General features: G+C 45.4%; 1 protein-coding gene across 1 annotated transcript; it reads left to right on the forward strand.

Annotated features, from left to right (window-relative positions):
- The first annotated feature begins 6,514 nt into the window (after nt 1-6,514).
- Nucleotides 6,515-19,208, forward strand: LOC117880437 (solute carrier family 22 member 6-A-like). The gene is made up of 10 exons (XM_034776617.1): nt 6,515-6,916; nt 8,166-8,269; nt 8,785-8,939; nt 9,523-9,691; nt 10,133-10,256; nt 13,219-13,334; nt 15,172-15,386; nt 17,420-17,528; nt 18,313-18,516; nt 19,151-19,208. Exons 1-10 carry the CDS (start codon nt 6,515-6,517, stop codon nt 19,206-19,208), a joined length of 1,656 nt encoding a protein of 551 aa, XP_034632508.1.
- The last annotated feature ends 3,257 nt before the right edge of the window (nt 19,209-22,465 follow it).

A 22,465-nucleotide genomic window follows, 5' to 3' on the forward strand; every position in this document is an offset into this window, starting at 1 on the left:
AGAGGAGTACCGCGGAGTCGACGGGGGAGCCTGCCTGCTGCGTGTGGACCGAGGTAAGATCGAACTAAGGTACTTCGAACTTCAGCTACGTTATTCACGTAGCTGAAGTTGCGTACCTTAGTTCGATTTGGGGGGTTAGTGTAGACCAAGCCTAAGTGACCCAGGCGATCCCTTCCAGTCCTATATCCAACATTTCTATCGAAACTAAACATTCTGATGGTTCCAAACTGAAATGTTTCTGAATTGTTATTCTGCAGGAAATTTCAACATTTGGGCTTTTTGTTCCATGTCAGTATTTTCCATGGAATGAAAACTCTGGTTCCTGACCAGCACTACTGGAAATTTACTAATTTTTAAAATCCAAGCTTAGGTTCTAGAGAACATGNGGTAAGAGACCTTTTGAAATCTCTATTGGGGTGTCGGAGGAGGACTGTCCGTGGGGCCGTCTGCCCCTGTTGGGCTCACGCCATCCGAACTTATTGACTGTGCAGCAAGGTCAGATGCTGAGCGGCGTAATAGGGGAATTGTTTGCCGCCCCCTGTATGCATATGCTAGGTGCATAGGGTTTGCACCTGTGTTGAGGGGTTGTTACCGCCTCAAGAGGGGTTTTTACCGCCTCAAGTGATGCATCAAGGTACTTGGGAATAGTACCTGGAGGTACTCAGGAGTAGTACCTGGTAGAAGGCCTTGGTGTGTGTGTGTGTGTGTGTGTGTACACAGTGTGAATTGAGTGTTACCGGAAGACGCCCAGAGTACTCTGCGAAGTCTTTTGGCTCGTGACCAGAACTACTCTAACGCAAGCCCGGTAACTAGAGGATCTTTTAGGAGATCCGACCCATGTAGGTTGACTCGGCCTGGCATCGTCCGGCGAGGAGGCTACCTGGGTCTAGGAGTGTGTGCACCCATCTTCCCTCCCCTTTTCCTCTCCGTGTGAGCCACTGACAGTCTGACCATCTCACTGGATGCAACAGAGTAAGCGGCGCTTTCTCTCTGAGATTAGCCGACGCTCTTTGCTGAAGGGAGGTGTAGGGGGTCATGGCTATCCTCGTTAGTCACTCCTGTGTGAATACCCTGTAGGGAGAGTCCTTAGTTTATGAACCGCTAGCGCGGACAGGGCATCCTTCCCCTTTTGAGTGTGTGATTGGAAAATGGGTGGGGGACAGCCTAAGGATTCCCTCTCACCCCCTAAGGGTACCCCATCTTATTTCATGTACGTACATTATGGTACTAAAACCTGGAGGTATTTAGAGAATTGGAATCATTACACGCGTGAAAATTCATCTAAACAATGCCCACTAGAAGGTACCTTCAATCTAGATAAGATCATACATCTCAGAGGAGCTTTTAATCACCAAAAAGCCTCTGACACACAATGGGAGCAATTTGTCTATTGAGGAAAGGAAGGGGTTAATTTGAAATTCAGCTTCGTCCAGAGATAAAGAGAAAGTTAATCTGCGTTCAAGGTCAAGAATCAATGCAGACCAGGCTAAGTACAAAGAAAAACTGCTTTCGGCCCCAGCTGACTGTGAAAAAATATAGACATAGTCAAACCAAAGGCAATACAAGTTACAGTGCTGGGATTACATTTGCAAAGCTTAACTGTCCAGTGAGATCCAACAGTCTGCCTTTGCGACCCTGGAGCTGGCGTGGTTTGGGGAAGCTGAAGAAGCCACAGGCAGCCGGCCTGGACTGGAATCACTGAAAAGACGCCCCAGGAGACCTCAGGGTGTAAAAGAACTGCCCTCCCAAGAGAGGAAGCAAGTTGGAGATTGCACAGCACCTTCTCTGAACGTTATACACAGACGTGGCCAGTCTGGACGTACGTGTGTGAGTATGAAAGTGTGCCTACTCTCAGCCGCAGTAAGTCTGAGAACCGGAGAGGGATTTAGCATTCCTCTTTCCACCCCGGCTGACCGGGAAGGGTGTCAGGTGGATCTACCCCAGTCGTAGCAGGACTGGGCAATAGAGAAGTTGGAGAAAAGGGAAGAGTTGTGTACTTGATAACTAGAATTGAGCAATTAAGAGCATAGATCATGAACCAGGCAGCAACTCAAACCTACACCCAGGGCAAGTTGCAAGCCTTGAGACAGGACTTCCAGGAAGAAAAGGAAGCACTGGCTAAGCAAGTACCGGTCCTTCAGGGACTTGTCAGAATTTAACCATTTGTGTTTGCATATGCTGTAAGAGCAGTGTGTTTGCCACAAGAGAAAATTGAATAGTTAAATGCCAATGGGCCATGCATTTTGCCCAAGTGACAAGCTTCACGAGGGAGGAGTTGGGTAGCCTTGTGAGTAAGAATGTTTAAGAGAAGAGACCAGGAAGGGTGGGGGCTAGTTGAAAAGCCCACCCTCCTATCTAAATTGGTAGTGAAAAAGCTGGTGCCCATGGAAGGGACGGTTCAGCGAGAAAAGCAGGATCGGGCCCAAGCGGGCAGGCAATAGATAGAGAGATTGGAGAACAGGTTGGAAACTTTGAGGGCATAGTGGAAGGAAAGGAGTAAGTAATTATAAGCATGGGGGATTTCAAATCCCCAGGATAATAATTGAAATGGTAAAATGTGTGTAAGACAGAGTTTTTGTACTAAAGTGCAAAGCTCTCCTTTCTTCTGCAGAATAAAGCAACTCTTGCTTATCCCTGTCTGGCTGTTATTGGCTCTCAGCTAGGTGGACCCGATATTTCGGTGACAGTTACTGGCGACTCCGGTTAATGAATTTCTGTCTTATACATTTAGGCGTTAGGTGTGTGGATGGAACTGAGCCTCTCATTCATAATTCCTCGGAGTGGAAGCCATCGCGTGCGATGAAGCTCTGAGGTTGAATTGGGATCCTTCTGTCCTGTCCCCTGTAGTGGTCAGTATTAGTAGAAATTCCTGTAATAGGATCCTATTAGGCCATAATTCCCTCTGTTCTCTGTGTAATTCTCTGTTAGAGTATCAGCAGGCAGATGGGTGGGTCTCTGGTAAAACCCTCTAAGGATAGCCCTTTGAATTATATGTTAAGTAAATGGCTTTTACCCAGTGTTCAGGAAAGAATAAAGATTTGAATTTGTTTTTGGGTAACAAAATAGCAGATAAAAGATCTGGTAAAAAGAGAGAGGAGGACAGTCCCCCTGGCTCTGTGTGGTCGAGCTGTCACTTTACTAGGGGTGCATGGAGATTTTGTAAGCACAAAAGAAACAGTTACACCTTGTGTAGAAATTGATGTGGCTAGTGTTGTGGAAATTGAATTGTGGAGAGGATGTGCATTTTCCCCAGAACATGTGCAGTGTATATTGTAGCAGAGGTAAAAGAAATGCAAACCTACCAATATAGGTTGTGTTGTCTCTTTCAGATCACTGGGTGTTTGAAAGCAGGAGTTAGAAGTAAAAGGCAATCAAAAGTCTGGGAAAGTTAATTGTGTCCCTTTTTACATAAGAATTTTTAAGCTGTGGATAGCTTTGGATCTGGAAGCAAGCCAGAAAGCATCTGTATTAATGCAATTTTCTAACTAATAAGGTAGAAGCCACTGAAACCTGGGCTGCCTATGAAACAAATACAAGGAAATATGGGGTAATTCCTCTGTTTTGTCTAAAATCAACAAGAGTATGTGTGTATATAAAGGAAATATTTTAAGCAATGACTGACTACCCAGAAGGGGTAGACCTCTGTTCTTTTGTCTTTCAGATCATCAGAGAAAACGGATGCCAGCTGAACAGCATTCAATGTACCATGCATTTACTGGTACAATAGGAACTATTTTTGTGTTTTGTCCTGTCTTGTGGTGTTTGTCTTGTGGCCAGAATTGTTGGGTTTAATATTTTCATAAGACAGTCTAGTTAAAAATTAAATAGAAGGGTTAAATCAAAAAGCAGATACTTGTTTTTATTAAACTTGGAATACAAAAAGTGTTTGGATAAATCAGGAAAATGTGATATACTAAAGTCTAATACAGTTGCTTAAGTAAGAAAAAGAAACTTCATTGGCCAGATTTTTTTTTTAATTGAAAAAAATTGTTGTTAAAATTTGCATACCAACAGTCTTTGGAAGCAAGGACATGGAAGGTTAACCCACTCCCCATATTGCCCATGGGATCCGGGCTTTTCTCCGACACCGATGATGAGTAGCAATTATACTGCAGTCTGCCCCAGTGAGCGGGGGCTAGATGGTGACTGGCAGCAGCCCAAGACTGAGGCGAGGTGGGGATGGGGGTTGGGGATTCCCTGGGGAGGGGAGACCCAGCAAGAGTGTGGGATACTGCAGGGGGCAGAACCCCAAGAGAAGGGGCACTGGGGTCCGGGAGGGACACGGGGGGCCAGCGGCAAGCGAGACACCAGCCTGCAGAGTGTGCTCCGGAGGCTGATGAGCTAATTCCCTGGATGACCAGCAGGAGGAGCTGCTGCAATAGCTGGGGCTGGACTCAGTGATCCAGGCGATCCCTTCCAGTCCTATATCCAACTTTTCTATCGAAACTAAACATTCTGATGGTTCCAAACTGAAATGTTTCTGAATTGTTATTCTGCAGGAAATTTCAACGTTTGGGCTTTTTGTTCCGATGTCAGTATTTTCCACAGAATGAAAACTCTAGTTCCTGACCAGCACTGCTGGAAATTTACTAATTTTTAAAATCCAAGCTTAGGTTCTAGAGAACATGATAGTACCTCCAGAGACATGTCAGGAGAGGGATGGGTGTGTACTACCTGTTTCTAAGCCCTGGCATAATTAGAGTGTAGAACTCACTGGCACAGGAGGTCATTAAGGCCAAGGATTTAGCAACATGCAAAGAGGTACTGGACATTTATATGGATATTAAGAGTATCTCAAGTTGCCATAATTAATGCTAAGGGAAAGGATATTAAACCTCCTGTTTCAACTATTTAAACCTCCACCTTTAACTATTCAAAATCAGGATGACATTTTGATGGGGCCAGAAGATTATCCCACATCTGACTACTCTGGCATTCTCACACCTTCCTCTGAAACATCTGGTGCTGGCCACTGTCCCAGGATTAAAGTAACCCAGGTCTGATCCAGCCTGGCAATTCCTGTGTTCTCAGTATGACAGTTCATTTAGGGAGCCATTTGCCCTGTCTTCTGAGAGAAAGGCACAGCCTATTGTCAATGAATTATGGACCCCAACACACATGTGGTGTTAACCAAACATGAGATCTCATCTTGGAGGAACACCTAGAACTGCTATACAGGCCAAAAATAGTCTGGAATTCAGCCTCAGAAGTCAATGCATCTGTTCCATCCACGATGGACTTTAGACTAGAAATAAGGCGCTTTGGTTTACATATAAGGCACATATTTTTTAACACTGAGAGAAGTTAACCATTGGAACAACTTACCAAGGGCTGTGATGGATTCTCCATCACTGGCAATTTTAAAATCAAGACATTTTTCTAAAAGATAAACTTTTGTTCAAGCAGGAACTGATAAAGTCCTATGGCCTGTGTTATGCAGGAGGTCAGACTAGATGATCACAGTGGGCCCTTCTGGCCTTAAAAACTGTGACTGTGAATAACATGAAAGTGTTACAGCGGAAAACAAAGCTAAGTATGATCAGAGAGTGAGTCGGATGCATCAGACCTCCAGCTGGCGTAAACTGGCGTAGCTCCACCAAAGTCGATTTACACCAGTTGGGGATCTGGTCCATAAACTTGAGGTAGGGTGGAACTTTCAAATGTCTCTTGTGGGACTGAATGCCACAGTCTAATTACGTCTTGCGTGGAAGAGGTATTTCCTCTCCTAGGGACTAAAAGGTAAGAGGACCTGGGTGCTTCATGCTTGGGGTATTTTGAAAATCTCCCAAGAGCAAATAGTCCAGGTTTACATCAGCAGTAAATGATACAGAATCCAGCCCAGATTCTAGTCCATGCTACACCCATCCCATAACTCTAATATACTAACCAAGGTCATCATTCTTGTCCCTTATGATCTGCAGACTTGTTCCTTTGCCAGCACTGCCCTTTATGCCAAATCATGTCAAACATTTTCTTATCTGACTTAATCCACCAAATAAGCAAAGTAAAACTTTAACTGCCTGAGCACATCAAGCCTTTATATACCAATGAGTCCGTTTGCAAAAGGGTAAAACCTGGGGATTAGCAGGGACTCAATCCTGGCAGAAAATCCATCTAGCATTCCTGGAATGGGTGTCTTTTCACTGACCTGGGACTGAACTGTTTGCCACTGCAAACTGGGACCAGTTAACCTGGGATTTCTGCAGCAACAGGAAAAACAACAGACACTTAATGCAGGTGGCAACCTGAAAAGTTATTAAGCCAACTTGCCACCTTCTGCAATTTTAACCTGTGATATTAAGAGACTATTTGCTGGGATGCACATACCTTACAAGAAGTTCAGCATAAGCATCCCAAGTGGCCATACTTCCATTTTATGGTGTGAATCAGCACCACTGAGCAGTTATTTTTTGGCCAAACCACTGAGATATTTTGCTAACACAGGGGAAGAGTGTATTCTTCTCATCCATCATTGGTAATTTTTTTTTTATCGACCCAGCGCCACCTGAGAGCCATGAGTTTTCCAGAAGTTCTGGACCACATTGGTGGCATGGGACGCTTTCAAGTCATGCATGTGGCATTCCTGGCCATCCCACTCTTAATGCTGGCCAGCCATAACCTCCTGCAGAACTTCACTGCTGGGATCCCAGAGCATTACTGTCAAGTGCGCATCATGGCCAACTACACCCATCATGCCAATCTCACAGCCAGCCTACCTGCTGAAGATCTGCTCCGGGTTTCCATTCCCATGGACAGGAGCCAGAAGCCGGAGAAGTGCCAGCGGTTTGTCACCACCCAGTGGCAGCTCCTAAACCCAAATGCCACAAGCACCAACACCATAGAGCTGGATACTGAGCCGTGTGTAGACGGGTGGACCTATGATAAGAGCCTGTTCACTGACACCATTATAACAGAGGTGAGAGAAACCTGACTCTGTATAGTCCAGACAATGCTGTCATAGGGAGGCAGTGTGGCTCAGTGCCTAGGGTACTGGGCTGAGAGAGGAGGAGACCCAGGTTTTATTCCCAGCTCTGCTACTGATCTGCTGTGGGCAAATCTCTTCCTCTCTGTTTCCTCTCCCGTCCTTTGTCTATTTAGAATGTAAGCTCTTTGGGACTGTCTCTAACTATGTGGGTGTAGCACACTGGGGCCCTGATCTCGGTCGGGGTCTGTGCAGCGCCTGGCACAATGGAATCGTGAACTCAGTTGGGGTCTGGGCAGCACCTCGCACAATGGGACTCCAGATCGCCTTTGGGATCGATATGTGCTATGCTAATACAACACAATAGCTTGTAGACTGTTACGTTGCACACACACTGAGAGACAGTCCCTCCACCAAATCTCTTACTGTTGTGATCTGGCAGACTATTTTTCCCCCTTGGCACAGGTATAATTGACCACACAAGGTAGTAGGATTGCCACCTCTGAGGTATAAAAAAATGGGACATCCAAGATGATCCTGAGCCCATAAAACCGTCAGGGTGCACTGAGTACCCTGACAGATTTCCCAGGGCAGCTACCTCAAAAAAGGGATGACCCTTGGAAAACCTGGATGGGTGGCAACTCTACAAGGTACAGGGCCAGGGGACCACACCCGCTGTTCGTACTGTAACAGGTTTGCTGACTGACCAGTATAACTCTCCCCATCCCCCCATACACACACTTGACCCTAGGGGTTCTCTGTACACCAATTTTACTCGTGGGTGTCCACTTCAGAGCCTGATTTTTGGCGCTCAGATTTTCAGTGTGGGGGGTGTGAATAGCCCCTTGATAACCCAGCCCTGTAAAAATGCTCCACTCCCCCAGCTCCCCAGCATAGGGGGTGTGGCCTGATTGCACTGAGCTCTGCTTCCCTGGAGCATCAGGAGGAAGAGTGGAAGTCGGAGCAGCTCCGAGGCCACTCTACACATACCCCAGGGTTAAGGAGGGTCCAGAAACGGGGAGCACAAGTGTGGGTTAAAGCCACCTCTTCCCATCTCTGTGTCTGCCTGGAGCAAAATATCAAAACCTGGGGATCCAAGTATCCTCTCTACAGACCAGGCTACAGCATGTCCAACCTCCCCTCCCCGCCACCCATAGGCACTTCCAAAAAGTTCCAGCTCAGGCAATGTGTGCCCTGAAATCTTCCTGCTCTCACTGGTCTCTGTTTTCTTCCCCCCGTGCAGTGGGATTTGGTGTGTGAGTCCAGGACACTCCGACAAATGGCGCAGTCGCTCTACATGGCTGGTGTGCTGGTGGGGTCAGCTGTGTTTGGACGCCTCGGGGACAGGTGAGATGGTGAGGCTGCGACTCCGAGCGCCACACGCTTTCATGTTGCTAGTGTGAGCTGGAGCCACACCAACCCCAGCTCCAAAAACATGTCACAATGGTTATGTACCTACTGCCTGCAGGTCAGGACTGTGTAGTGGCCCTGGGGAGGGATTACTGGGAATGCTGCAGGTCACAACTGATACGAATTGGCAGAGGGAATAGGGTTAAGGTTGAGGGGCATCACAGAGCTGGGAGAGGGGAGGCCAGGGCTGGAAAAGCAGGAGGGCTACAGTTCGGGCTTGAGGGGCATTGGCAGAAGTGTACTGGGATAACGTCATGCATTCAAATAATTCCTAACCCTGAATTTTGGCTCAAGCACTCTCCATTGCAAACAGTGCTTAGAGGCAGCTGAGATCACCAGAGTAGGAGTAATGGGTGCAATAGAGTGCAATCATATCAGCCTCCAAATTCCCTGCCCTGGACCAGCTTCCTGATCTCCCCACACCCCCATTAACTCTGTTCTCTGTGCTGCAGGTTTGGCCGGAAAGCCCTCCTGATCTGGTGCTACCTGCAAATGGCGGTAACAGGCATCTGTGCTGCTTTCTCCCCCAACTTCACCATGTACTGCGCCTTCCGCTTCCTCACCGGCCTGGCCATTTCCGGCATCTCGGTCAATTCTGTCTCGCTGTGTAAGTAGGCGCTTCAGGTCTGAATGATCCCAGCAGACTAGTTACTTTCCAGCCAATCTTATAAAGGCGCCTCTGATAGCACCGGACACCTGGTGTCTGCTCCTGGGAGAACCAGGACAGAACAAAATTCACCCTGTGTAGTGGGCCCAGCACAAGCGTATGCGACACTTCAGCCTGCCCAGAGTGGGAGTCCTGACATTTAGCCCTCTTCACCTGCTCTAACCCACAGAACACACGCCGCTCACAGAGCCAGCGATGGAAGCCCGGAGTCCTGACTCCTTGCCCTGCTCCTGTTCTAACCCACTAGACCCTATTCCTCCATCCAGAGCTGGAAATGGAACCCAGGAGTCCAGATTACTAATCCCAAATAATGTTGTGTGTGTGAGAGAGAGAGAAAGAGAGCCAGGACTCTGGAATCAGAACCAGTGACCTCCAGAGCTAAAACTTACAAACTGCTACAGCCTGAGCTAACACTGCCTCCTTAGCGCGTCCTAGACTCATCTCTTCTGCAGTGCAGGCATGAGTGAGGGAGGGGACCTGCACTACATACTGACCCAGTGGGCCCCATGTTTTCTCTACCCAGGCATAGAGTGGATCCCCACCAATGTTCGGGCCATTGTGGGCACCATCAATGGATACTCCTACACTACTGGGCAATTCATTCTGGCTGGGGTGGCCTACGCTATCCCAGATTGGCGCTGGCTACAGCTCACAGTCTCCCTGCCTTTCTTTGTCTTCTTTCTTTACTCCTGGTACGTATGTTGATCAATAGCTTGAATTATTTCCGGCAATTCTTTCCCCCCCTTCCTAGGTGTGTAATGTACCTCTTGGATAGAGGACCATTTAAGTCCTTCTTTAGCCTTGCTAACTCCCAGTCACTTTCCTGCTCTAACCACTAGATACCACTTCCCGCCCAAAGAACCCAGGAGTCCTGCATCCCATCATTCTAACCAGATAGCCCCCCACTCTCCTCCCAGACCCGGGAATAAAAACCAGGAGTCCTGACACCCACTTCCTCTTCTCTCCTCAAACTGCTAGACACCACTTCTCTTCAAGAGCCAAAAGAGTTCCATCTAGTGGGTTAGAGCAGGGGTAGCAGCTGGGAGTCAGGACTCCTGTATTCTATTCCCAGCTCTAAGAGAGAAGTGTAACTAAGAATCAAAACTATTGTCTTGGCTTCGTCTTGTTGGCAGGTTGTTTGTAGAGTCTGCCCGCTGGCTGGTGATATCAGGAAAACCAGAACAGGCAGTGAAAGGGCTGAGAAAGGTTGCTAGGATCAATGGGAAAATGGAAGAAGGAGACAAACTCAGCACTGAGGTAAAGAATCCATAGAGGCCCTTATTGTCCCATAGACAAACCAGATGGTCCAAACTGGGGTTAAAATGTGGGGGGGAGTCCATGCCCTTTCCACAAAATAAGCTCTGCCTATAAGTCCTTAAAATGATTGTTCACATCTCTCCAAGTTATTGTCTCAGGCTCTCTACAAACTCAGGCAGGCATTTGCACCCAGGTCATGCTTTCAAGGTCTTCTTTGCAAACACAACAGCTTGAAACTTATTTGAAAAGAAAAGATCTAATGCAAAGTTTGTGGAGAACAGGAAGGCAGCATCGAAGGGGTGTTCCTAGGATGTACCACCACAAACTGGGCTGATCCAGGTCCTGGGTCCAGGCTTCTACAAAGCTGCAGTATGAAGTTTGGGGCTAATGTATTCTGTTCTGGTCACCCTCTCATAAAGTGATGTGGCAGAAACAGAGTGAACAAAGAGATGGAATCAGAGCCTGGCCAGACCCTTAGCAATAAATTGGGACTACAGCTGGTGGAAAATGTTCCAACACAACAGTAATCCATCAGACAATGCTGATTTGATTAAATGGAAACATTTCATGGGAACTTACTTATGGCGTTAAAATTTTCATCAAAAATTATCAAAATGTTTTTTAAGGTCAAAAGCACTACATTTTGTCTATAATATAATATATGCAGGCCTGTTAGCACCATTTATTATTAAGGTTGCCTGACACTTCCCATTATAAGACTCTGTTTTCAGTTGCCTATAACTTTCCCAAACAATAACTGTTCAAACTAAAATTTTCCATGCTGAGTGTCTGCCTCAGGCTGAATATTTTTGGAAAATATAATTATATATTATTATATTATACATAAAAAGTCAAAATGGTGAAGTCAAAATACCTTATCAAAATGTTTTGGTTTGATTAGATTGTTTCTATATTTATCAAATGAATTTTTATTTTTATTTTGAAATTCTGTTCCAGTGGCAATTTTGACTTTTTGTTCCAATTCGGGATGAAAGGAAATTTCAAAATGTTTGAACTTCACACAGAATGGACATTTTGAGTTTCAACCAACTCAAACTGGGATTATTTAGTGTGGAGGAGGAAGGAACATGATAGACAGTCAGACAGATAGATGCAGAACAATGACTGGGATGGAGAAGGTAGACTGGGAACGTTTGTTCCCAGAATGGAAGAATAAGGCGATGCAGTGCCATCAACATTATAATTTTATTGTGAGTCTTATGATATCTGATGCCCTGGACTACTGGAGAGAGGTCATTCTGAGACAACCTTGGCTTTCATTTAAAAAAATAAAAAAGTAACTTCCTAGTACTCATAGTTTTGAAGAAAAGCTTGAAAATGTGACCCAAGTGTCTTTTAAAGTTCAAAAAACAGAAAGCAAATAAAAATAACCCAACACTTATTATATATTTAAAATCTCATGTTTTTAAGACAATCTCAGGATTTTTTGAGGTGAGGGTAAACCATGATTTTTGAAGATTTGGGGTTGACGAGACTGGTTGTTGAAATGTAAAGACTGCACATTTAAAACTGATAAGAGTAAATACTTTTTCACAAATAATTTCCATTGGACTTCACTGCTACAAGATACAAACATAGCAGGATTCAAGAAAGGATCAGACATTTATATGGATAAGGAGAACATCCAAAGGAAGGATTTAATAAAAAATAAACAAGAGTTTTGGAAGGGATGTAAACTATTAATTTAAACACCCTATATGGCCCTATCACCAGATGATAGGGGATTGGTCCTGCTTTGAGCAGGGGGTTGGACTAGATAACCTCCTGAGATCCCTTCCAACCCTGATATTCTATGATCTATGAGCACTTCACACTCCTGAATGTATTTACCCTCACAGCTCTCCCATGAAGCAGGGGAGCACTATTATCTCCATTGTACACATGGGGAACTGAGTCACAGAGAGGCTAAGTGACTTGCCCAGGGTCATACAGGAAATCTGTGGTACAGCAGGAAATTAAACCCGGCATCTAAATTTTAGGTTGGTGCCCAAACCACTAGACCATCCTCCCCATCAGTCTGAATGATATAGGGCATACGCTGATCTCTAATTAGTGAGGGTTAGGAGGACCCTGTCCCTGGTGACAGGTTATACCATAACTAAAAGGTTTCTTTCACCTTCCTCTGAAGTACTTGGTACTGGCCATTGTCAGAGGCTGGAAGAACCCACTGGTCTGACCCAGTCAGGGGATACCTGTATCCCTAAGCCAGGGATCGGCAATCTTCGGCACATGACCCATCAGGGTAATCTGCCGGTGGGCCGCGATACATTTTGTTTACGTTGACCACAGGCACGCCCCCCCCCCCAGCTCCCAGTGGCCACGGTTTGCCATTCCTGGCCAATGGGAGCTGCGGGAAGTGGCGGCCAGTATGTCCCTGCAGCCACTGGGAGCTTCGGGGGGGCATGCCTGCGGTCAACGTACCAAATGTCTCGCGGCCCGCCAGCAGATTACCCTGATGGGCTGCGTGCCGAAGGTTGCCGACCTATACCCTAAGCTATCAGTGAACAGCTGAATTGTCAACAGGGAAGTGTGCATGAAATTATTGGGCCAGATCCCCAGCTGGTGTAAAACTGCCATCACTCCACTGGAGTCAATGGGGCCAGATCCCAAGCTGATGTAAATTGGCCATTGCTCCAAAGGAGTCACTGGGGTCAGATCCCCAGATGGTGTAAACTGACTGTTGCTCCATTAGAGTCAATGGGGCCAGATAGCCAGCTGGTGCAAATGGGCATAGCTCCATCAAGGCAATGATTCTATGCCAATTACACCAGTTGAGGATCTGGCCCTGTAGGTAGAGGAGTCCAAACTTTCAGTCTGGGTGAGCCTTATTTGAGCAGAGCTGGGAACTTCATACACAATGGTATTAACTAGCACTTGTCCCTGCTATTCATTGCTTCGTTCTCACGGATACCATTAGCGGCATGCTCTCTTCTCCATCTAGGTCTTGAAATCCAACATGCAGAAGGAACTGTCCTCAGCCAAATCTAGCCATACCATCACGGACCTGGTACGCACACCCACCATGCGCAAAATCTCCTGCGGAGTCTCCTGCATATGGCAAGTGGGCTCTTCCATTTTGCTGAGGCAAAGATATTGAAGCATAAGGAGCCAGCTCTTCTACTGGTGTAAATGAGCACGGCACCCAGCCAACATTGGGCGCTGCACAGACCCCAACTAACTCCAGGGTCCACAGTGTGCCAGGTGCTGCACAGACTTAGTGAGAGACAGTCCCTGCCCTGAAGAGCTGACAGTTTAAATAGAAAAAGGGGTGAGAGAATGGAAGTGAGGAAGAGATTTACCTAAGTTAACACAGCACGTCAGTGGCAGATCTGGGAACGGAACCAAGGTGTCCTGACCTCCAGTCTGGTGCTCTAAACCACACTCCCCCTGCATCCTTAGACAAACCACTTCTAATCCCCACCTGAACAATGAAGATAACAAGGTCTATAGATGAAATGCAGTTGTCTAAGTGCTATGTACTACAGCCCAAATACAAGGAGAGTAAAGATTTACCTATATGTATAGGGCCCTACCAAATTCACGGCCATGAAAAACGCATCACAGACCGTGAAATCTGGTCTTTTGTGTGTTTTTACCCTATACTATATAGATTTGTTTCTCAAATTGGGGGTCCTGACCAAAAGGGAGTTGCAAGATTATTTTAGGGGGTGTCGCGGGATTGCCACCCTTACTTCTACACTGCCTTCAGAGCTGGGTGGCCGGAGAGTGGCGGCTGTTGGCTGGGCACCCAGATCTGAAGGCAGTGCCCCGCCAGCAGCAGTGCAGAAGTAAGGATGGCAACACCATACCATGCCAGCCTTACTTCTGCGCTGCTGCCTTCAGAGCTGGGCGGCCGGAGAGTGGCGGCTGCTGACAGAGGGCCCAGCTCTGCAGGCAGCAGCACAGTAGTAAAGGTGGCAAGACCATACCTGCCATCCCTACTTCTGCACTGCTGCTGGCGGCGGCTCTGCCTTCAGAGCTGGGATCCTGGTCAGCAGCCACCACTCTCCGACGCCAGCTGCCCAGCTCTGAAGGCAGCGCTGCCACCAGCAGCAGCACAGAAGTAAAAGTAGCAGTACCACAACCCCCCCAACACACACACACAATAACTTTGCGATCCCCCCACAACTCCTTTTTGGGTCAGGACCCCTACACTTTCAACACCATGACATTTCAGATTTAAAAAGATGAAATCGTGACATTTATTATTTTTAAAATCCTATGAGTGTGAAATTGACCAAAATGGACTGTGAATTTGGTAGGGCCCTAGATATGTATTAACATTAGGCCTGGTCAAAATTTTTCTGCCAAAACTGTTTTTCAGCAGAAAATTGGAGTTTTGATTAAACAAATGGTTTTTTGCAAATGTCTGCTTCCTGCAAAAAATTTCAGTTTTTCACAGAAAAAACTAAACATTCAAACTGCAACATACTTTAATATTTAAATTCTGACATGCTACTGCAGTGCCTCATGGGGGTTGTAATTTCATGTCCCTGTTGTACTCTATGGAACTGGCTCCCTGGGTGGACTACATCTCCCATGATACATCTCAGCCAGGGACTTCCATGATGCACTGCCTTCCCTTTTCAAGAGGGAGGATGATGGTGCATCATAGGAGATGTAGTCTAACCTGAGAGTCCGGCCCATAGAAGAGAATGGGAGCATCAGGTACCCAAACTGCAGTTCCCATGAGGCATCATAGCAGCATTTCCGAACAGAAATATTTATGTTTTGGCCAAAACATTTTGGTATTCAAATCTTCACCACAAATTTTCAGTGGAAAATATAGATAACATTGTTTTTTTTCATTTTCATCAAAAAAATTTGTGACCACCCCTCCCAATTTTCTGACCAGCTCTAACCCATGGGCGTATCTCTGCACCATCCATTTCAGGTTCTCCACCAGCTTTTCCTATTACGGCTTGGCCATGGACTTGCAGAACTTCAATGTCAATGTCTACTTGACCCAGCTGATCTTTGGAGCAGTTGATTTTCCAGCCAAGTTCATCTCAGTCCTCACCATCATTTTCATTGGACGCCGTTTCTCCCAGGCCTTTTCCTTGGTCCTAGCCGGACTGTGCATCCTAGCTAATATTTTTGTGCCACAAGGTGAGAGAGGATTTGCTCATTATGGAATGGAATAAGGGATTTTCAAGGGTTCAGTTGCTCAAGGGACTCTTGTACAAATCTCCCACAGCTAGAGATGGGACACGGACAGAGTAGACCAGTGCTGTGAGGTTGTATGAAAATTCTGCCTTAGGTGCCCAGTTGGTGTATCTTGATCACATGCTCGGGGTCCAATTAAAAACCAGATTTTGGGTCAGGAAGGAATTTCCCCCCAGATCACAATAGCAGGGACCTTAGGGGGTTTTCCTCTTCCTTTGCAGGGGGTTGGGGGAGAGTCAGATATCTAATGGGATCATCTGGGCCTTTTTCAGCCTAATCAATAGCCTGCAAAGACATCAGGGGCCCCTCGGTCTCTCCTGTTCTTGGCCTGGGGCACACAACAGTTTAGTTCTATAAAGACTAAAATGCTTTGGTCTAACTGAAATTGTTGAGCTCAACATAGGGTGGTAACGGGGTGAAATTTAATGACCTGTGACATGCAGGAGGTCGGACCAGATGATCTAATGGTCCCTTCTGGCTTTAAACTCTATGAAACTATGAAAATGTCCAGGCATCAGAGCATTTGCTTTACCATGGAACAGTGGGCTGGATCCTTAGCTGATATAAATTGGCATAGTTCAACTGTAGTATATCCCACACTAACACAATGTGGTTCTTTGTCCCATTCTAGTCGGCTGGACCATACATAAGAGTTTATATATCTAGTACTCTGCCCAGCTTAGAGCAGTTGAGGATCTGACCCACACATTGAAGGCCAGAAGGGGAAGGCAGTATGATCTGGTGAACAAACTACTAGACTGGGACTCTGAAGACTTAGGTTCTATTCATTGCTCTGGCCTGCAGGGTGACCTTGAGCAAGTCACTTCTCCTCTACGTGCCTCAGTTTCCCCATAATGGGGGATAATGACACTGATCTCCTTTGTAAAGAGCTTTTGTGATTTACCAATGCAAAGCATTAAATAAGAGTTAAGCATCATCATCTAATCTGACCTCCTGTATAACATGGGCCAGAGAACCTCACTAGTAATTCTTGCATCAAGCCCATATCTGATGGTTGAGCTAGTATCTTTTTGAAATATGTCCATTGAATTTAAAAATTCAAATGTGAGCCTTATTTCTAGTTGAAATCTGTCTAGCATCAATTTTCAGCCACTCAATTTCATTCTGCCTTTGTCTGGTAGATTGAAGGGCCCTCTGCATCAGAAATCATCTTGCTGTGTAGGTATTTATAGACCATGATCAAGCCATCCCAGAACCACCCAATGGATAAGCTAAATAGAGACAGGTTTTCTGGACCTCAAATCTCTTTTCTGCACCCTTTCCAATTTTTCAACTTCCTTTTTAAAGTGTGGACTAGAACTGGACATAGTGAAGCAGATTTTCAGCTGGTATCAAGCAGCCTAGCTCCATAGTCTTCAGCAGCTGAGGATCCGGGCTGGTGGTATTATTATAATTATTTTTATGACAGTGATACCTAAAGGCCCCAAATGAGATCAGGGCCCTATTGTGCTAAGGGCTGCACAGACACACTAGGGCATGAACCATCACTTGCAAAGAGCTTACAATCTAAATAGCCAAGTCAGACAAAGGGTGGGAGGGCAAACAGAAACAGAGAGAGGTGAAGTGACTTGCCTAAGATCACACAGCAGAGCTGAGAACAGAACCCAAGTATCCTGACTCCAAGCCCATTGGATCACCCAAACTTGTTTAGGGTGGCCCCACCAACACCATATGCAGAGGTCATCTCACTTCTTTACGGCTGCTCAAGAGAATCACTGGTCTATGGTCAGAATTCCTGCAATAACTGAGAGACAAGGTGGGTGAGGTAATATCTTTCATTGGACCAACTTCTGCTGGTGAGACAGACAAGCAGAAATTGGTCTAATAAAAGCTATTACCTCCCCTACCTTGTCTCTAATATCCTGGGACTGACACGGCTACACCAACACTGCATGTAATAATACCTAAGTCACTCCTGACTTAGGCTGAAACACCCTATTTTTCCCTCTCTCCAGAACTGCAGACCATGCGCATGGTCTTCGCTGTGATCGGAAAAGGCTCCCTGGCTGCATCATTTAACTGTGCCTATATATTTTCTGGAGAGCTGTTCCCAACGGTGATCAGGTATCTAGAAGCCAGCACCTGACCCCACTGCTGCCTAGGAAGTTCTATCAGCAAACTGTGACCTTGGCTGCGCTCCGTGGAACTCGTTTGATGACTTATAAAGTGTAGTGAATTCAGATATCACAGAGCTGACTTGTGCTCTCAGAGTGAAATGTACCCCTCTGCACAGCCTGTACAAGCTCTCCATGCCACTTGAGTCCTCAGAGCTAGAGTTCTATCTATCCGTCCCATACATCCTCTTTTCTCTTTCTCATTGTCTGTACTCTTATGTTGCTATATCAGTAGAGTTACACCAGTTTAAGTGAGAAGTGAATCACAATTTTCATTATAGCCTCCATTTCAGTTATTCCTGCGTCCTATGCTCAGACCACATCTTCTTTTTACGGGGGAAATCCCTTCTGAAATACACATTTAAAGAGCCCGATCCCCAGCTTGTGTAAATTGGTATCTCTCCCTTGGAGTCAATGAGGCCAAATCCCCAGCAGGTGTAAACTGGCATTGCTCCAGTGGAGTCGACGAGGCCAGATTCCCAGCTGGTGTAAATAGCTCCACTGGAGTCAATGGTTCAAATCCAGCGCTGGTGTAACTCAGCGTTGTTCCATTGGAATCAATGGGATCAGATGCCCAGCTGATGTAAATGGGCCATAGTTTCTTTGGAGTCAATGGTTCAAGTCCAAAGCTAGTGTGTCACTCCATTGACTTCAGAGCTATGGCCCATTTACACCAGCTGGGGCTCTGGCCCAATAGCCCAAGCTCAGACAGGTACTTTTTATGGCTGTTGCAGGCAGACCGGGCTGGGACTAGGCGGCACCATGGCTCGGGTTGGTAGCATCATGGCTCCACTTGTTCGGCTGACTGGTGAATTCTTCCCATCCCTGCCCCTGATTATCTATGGAGCTGCCCCTATTGTCTCCGGCATCGCAACCTGCCTACTGCCAGAGACACACAACGTGCCATTGCCTGAGACCATAGACGAAGTGGAAAGACAGTAAGTGGCATTTGTGTAATTAACCAGAATAAAAAAGACATTTCTCGAAAACCTGGATGTGGTTTTCGATCTGTATGTTCCAAACAGGAACAGATATTTCACTGTTCTCAACATTTTTATAGAAATTTTTCATTTTTCCACCTCCAACTTAGTCATTTTTGTCTCCATTTCTCTCTTGCCACTGAAAGTGGGAGGACAGGGAGGGGAATTAGTTTCAGCTTCATCAAAAATCCCAGGAAAATGGGAAAAAAAACATATTTTTTTTAACAAAACCAAATAAATTAAAATAAATTTCTTTCAGTTTTGGGTTTCGTCAAAAATAAACAGAAATTTTCAGAAAGAAATTAAAATATTTTGGTTTTGGGTTCCTAAAAGAAAAGTGGAAAATTTCAAGAAAAATGAACATTTTTCATATTCAGGTTTTGTCAAAAATGAAAAAAAAAAATTTGGGGGGGAAAAAATAAACTTTAGTTTTGGGTTTTGTAAAAATAAATAAAAAAATCAAAAACCCTGGAACTTTTTTTAAAAAACAAAAATTTGCATTAGCTTTGAGCATCTGTTTTAAATTAATCACTTCTCTTGATGATTATGCAAACACTGATATTTATTTTCTTTTTCTTTTTTTTTTATTAAGATCAAGAAATACGCTCAAGGATGAACTACAAATGAATGTCCTCCTTCATTCTACATAGCCAGATCCAGCCAAACAAGTGAGCTAAGGAGAGAAAAATGAAGCACATTTTTTAGCTTTTATATCTTTTATTATTCTATTCCTGCTGGAAGTATTTATACAGTGCGACTGGCTAGAAAGCAAAAGGGGAACATGTCCCAACTGCCCTGCACAGCATCTCCCTCTAGTTCAACATCCCATACAGCTCACTGCAAGAATCCAACACATGCTGCTCACGCTGCAAATATGGGTCATGGTCTGACATTGCCTGTGTAGTCAAACTGTCCATTGAATTGAGTGTATATCGGAAGGGGCTAGTGATCTGGTCTAATGTTCCTAGATAGAGTAGTCTGAGTGCAGTACACACATTAAGAGGTTTTGTTACACAGCATTGCTTTGAAAAGGCTCCATTGCTCACCAATTAAAGGCCAGGCCCCAGCTGGAGTCACTGGAGCGCTGCTGATTTACACCAGTTGAAGAGCTAGCCCATTATTTCATAAGATAGGGTACTGATGAAGACTTATAACCTGCAGCACAAACAGGTAAAGCAACCTGCTGAACCTCACACAGCAAAGCTTGTGGCATAGTTAGAAAGAGAACCCAGGAGTCCTAGTGCTACTTCCCACCCCAACTCCAACTACTATAGACCCTATTCCCCTCCCAGAGCCAGGAGCAGAATCCAAGTCCTCCCTCCTTTTGCCATTGGACCCCACTCTCCTTCCAGAAGACAACTCAGGAGTCCTGGCTCTCAGCTCTAACTCACCAGACAATACTCTGCACCTAGGAACAGCGAACTTTTTGCCTCATGATAGGAGGAGAAAACAGAATAGATGAACATGAGGAAAAAACAGGCACGTCTCAAATTTCCCGGGACAGATATTCCTGCATAGTGATTTACTGGTGAGATTCTCATTAAATGGTTGCATCCCACTGTATCCTGTTAACCGTTTCTCCAACTTTGCACAATTGTAACTACCTTCTTCTATTTCATAAGGCACCCTTGCTTTGCTATCACTATTTGTATTTCAGTTGTGTCAAGGGGCCCCCACTGAGATCAAGGCCCCATTGTGACAGGTGCTGCACAAACAGCTAGTGAGAGACAGTCTGTGCCCCAAAGACCTTGCAATCTAAATAGAAAAAGGAATTATTATTATCTCCATTTTACAGATAGGGAAACTTAGGCACAGAGCAATCAAGGTACTGCCTCTTTCGATGTGGTTGCATAGCACAATGAAGTTCCAATCTCAGTCGTTCAATAGGTGCTACCATAACACAAATAATAATTAATGATAATTGGCAAATGCACCAGCAGAGAGCTGGGTGAGGTGTGTTCCCGTTTTAACATCAGTGGCCCAGATCCTTAGCTGGTGCCAATCAACATAGCTCTGTTGAAGCCAATGGAGCGGCACGGATTTACACCAGCTGAGGATCTGGCCCATGTAGGATTCCATGAACATAAATTTGCTTTTCTACAGGACTTTGTGCTGCTTGTTAATAATGAAACTGTTACCCTTTTGTGACCCGAGCAGTTAAGCAATTTTTGGGATCCTGCACATTGTTTCCATGAGGAGGAGCAACTGATGGAGTCAGGTATTTCTTTTATGCATTCCTGTTTATGTATGAAGTATGCAGTAAGTCCTGTTTCCCAGAACACAGCAGGAATCAAACAACAGGAGGCAGTTTCTTGCTCACAGTTCTGGGACGCTCTGTACCTCAGGGGAACAGCTTACACCCCCTCGTTCATCTTTATAAAATGATTGCGTGGTATCCAATGCAAAGCTTGTCATGTTGGGTGTCTTCAGAAGGCTCATGATGCACTGAGCACGGTTGTTATAGTGATGTTATAGTAATTGTTATAGTAATATTATAGGTTATGATTTCATGTATATAGTTATGAGGCTGAAAATGTATCTTCATGGCTTAAAACAAGCCCAGGCAAAAACTCTCCAAGAAGAGAGAGGCAGTTCACACCTCATCAGGGCAGATATGGGACAAACCCAGCCCAGCATGACAGGAACAAAAGAGGCTGACCTAGGCAGCAACAAAAGAATCTGTTGGACTCTCGAGGGAGTCACCCCCCTTCCTTTGGTCAGTTTGGAACTGTGATGAGGTAATGCTCACCTGAATCTGAAGTGGGGTGGGCAAAGCCAAGAGGGAAGAAAGGACATGATAAAAGGGAGAGACATTTGCCATGCTCTCGCTTCCATCTACATCTACAGACACCATACCAAGCAACTGAAGCGCTGATCACAAGGGATAGCCTGGCTGCCTGTGGTGAGAAGCATCTAAGTTTGTAAGGACATTGAAAGTGTTAAGATCATCTTAGAATCCGTTTTGCTTTTATTTCATTTGACCAAATCTGAGTAGTTATGCTTTGACTTATAATCACTTAAAATCTATCATTATAGTTAATAAATTTGTTTGTTCTGCCTGAAGCAGTGCGTTTGGTTTGAAGTGCGTCAGAGACTCCCCTTGGGATAACAAGCCTGGTACATATCAATTTCTTTGTTAAATTGACGAACTCAGATAAGCTTGCAGTGTCCAGCAGGCATAACTGGACACTGCAAGACGGAGGTTCCTAGGGTTGTGTCTGGGACCAGAGATATTGGGTAGTGTCATTCGGTTGCAAGTAGCTGGGAGCAGTTTACATGCCAGAGGCTGTGCGTGAACAGCCCAGGAGAGGGGGTTCTCACAGCAGAGAAGGGTGAGGCTGGCTCCCAGAGTCAAGGATTGGAGTGACCTAGCAGATCACCGGTCCTGATAACACCAGAGGGGAATGTCACAAGTTCCAAGCCTCTTTCTTACCAGCACTTAGCCCAAAAGCTATCTCTCTCTTAGCTTTTTCTCAGAGTGATGCTACTAGTGTTTCTTGTGGCTGTGTCTTTGGTTTTCTGCTGCTTCTCTCTCCCACGCAGACACAGTTCCCCAAATAATGCCCAAGTCCCTGTGATTTGCTGTATCAATCACCAGAGAAACTTCTAGGGTCACATGATTCAGCTCCTACTCAAGCCTTACCATATATCTGTGTTTTGGGTGGTGGCTTCTATTGTTTCAGCTACCTGGTTCCATAAAGGAACTCCATTGCTTTTTACACTTATCTTGAGTGAAAGACGGTTATTACACTCGCCAGCTTCAACTAGGTTTAACCCTACCCATAAATAAACATATATGCTTAACAAAAAATGGAGGGAAAAGGATTATATGTGAAAAGTGCAAATTTTTAATAATAGGTTAAAAAATATGGGAAAGGATCTATTTATTGTAACAAAGGAATATTAT

Source organism: Trachemys scripta, chromosome 7, assembly GCF_013100865.1.
Source record: "Trachemys scripta elegans isolate TJP31775 chromosome 7, CAS_Tse_1.0, whole genome shotgun sequence".
In the NCBI taxonomy this organism is placed as follows: Eukaryota; Metazoa; Chordata; order Testudines; family Emydidae; genus Trachemys; species Trachemys scripta.

Excerpts from the sequence above, each read along its gene's own strand:
- LOC117880437 (XM_034776617.1), top strand. The coding sequence starts at position 6,515 with ATGAGTTTTCCAGAAGTTCTGGACCACATTGGTGGCATGGGACGCTTT. Across the intron at positions 8,270-8,784 it reads TTTGGACGCCTCGGGGACAG|GTTTGGCCGGAAAGCCCTCC; the intron begins GTGAGATGGTGA and ends TCTGTGCTGCAG. Across the intron at positions 17,529-18,312 it reads CTGTTCCCAACGGTGATCAG|GCAGACCGGGCTGGGACTAG; the intron begins GTATCTAGAAGC and ends TGGCTGTTGCAG.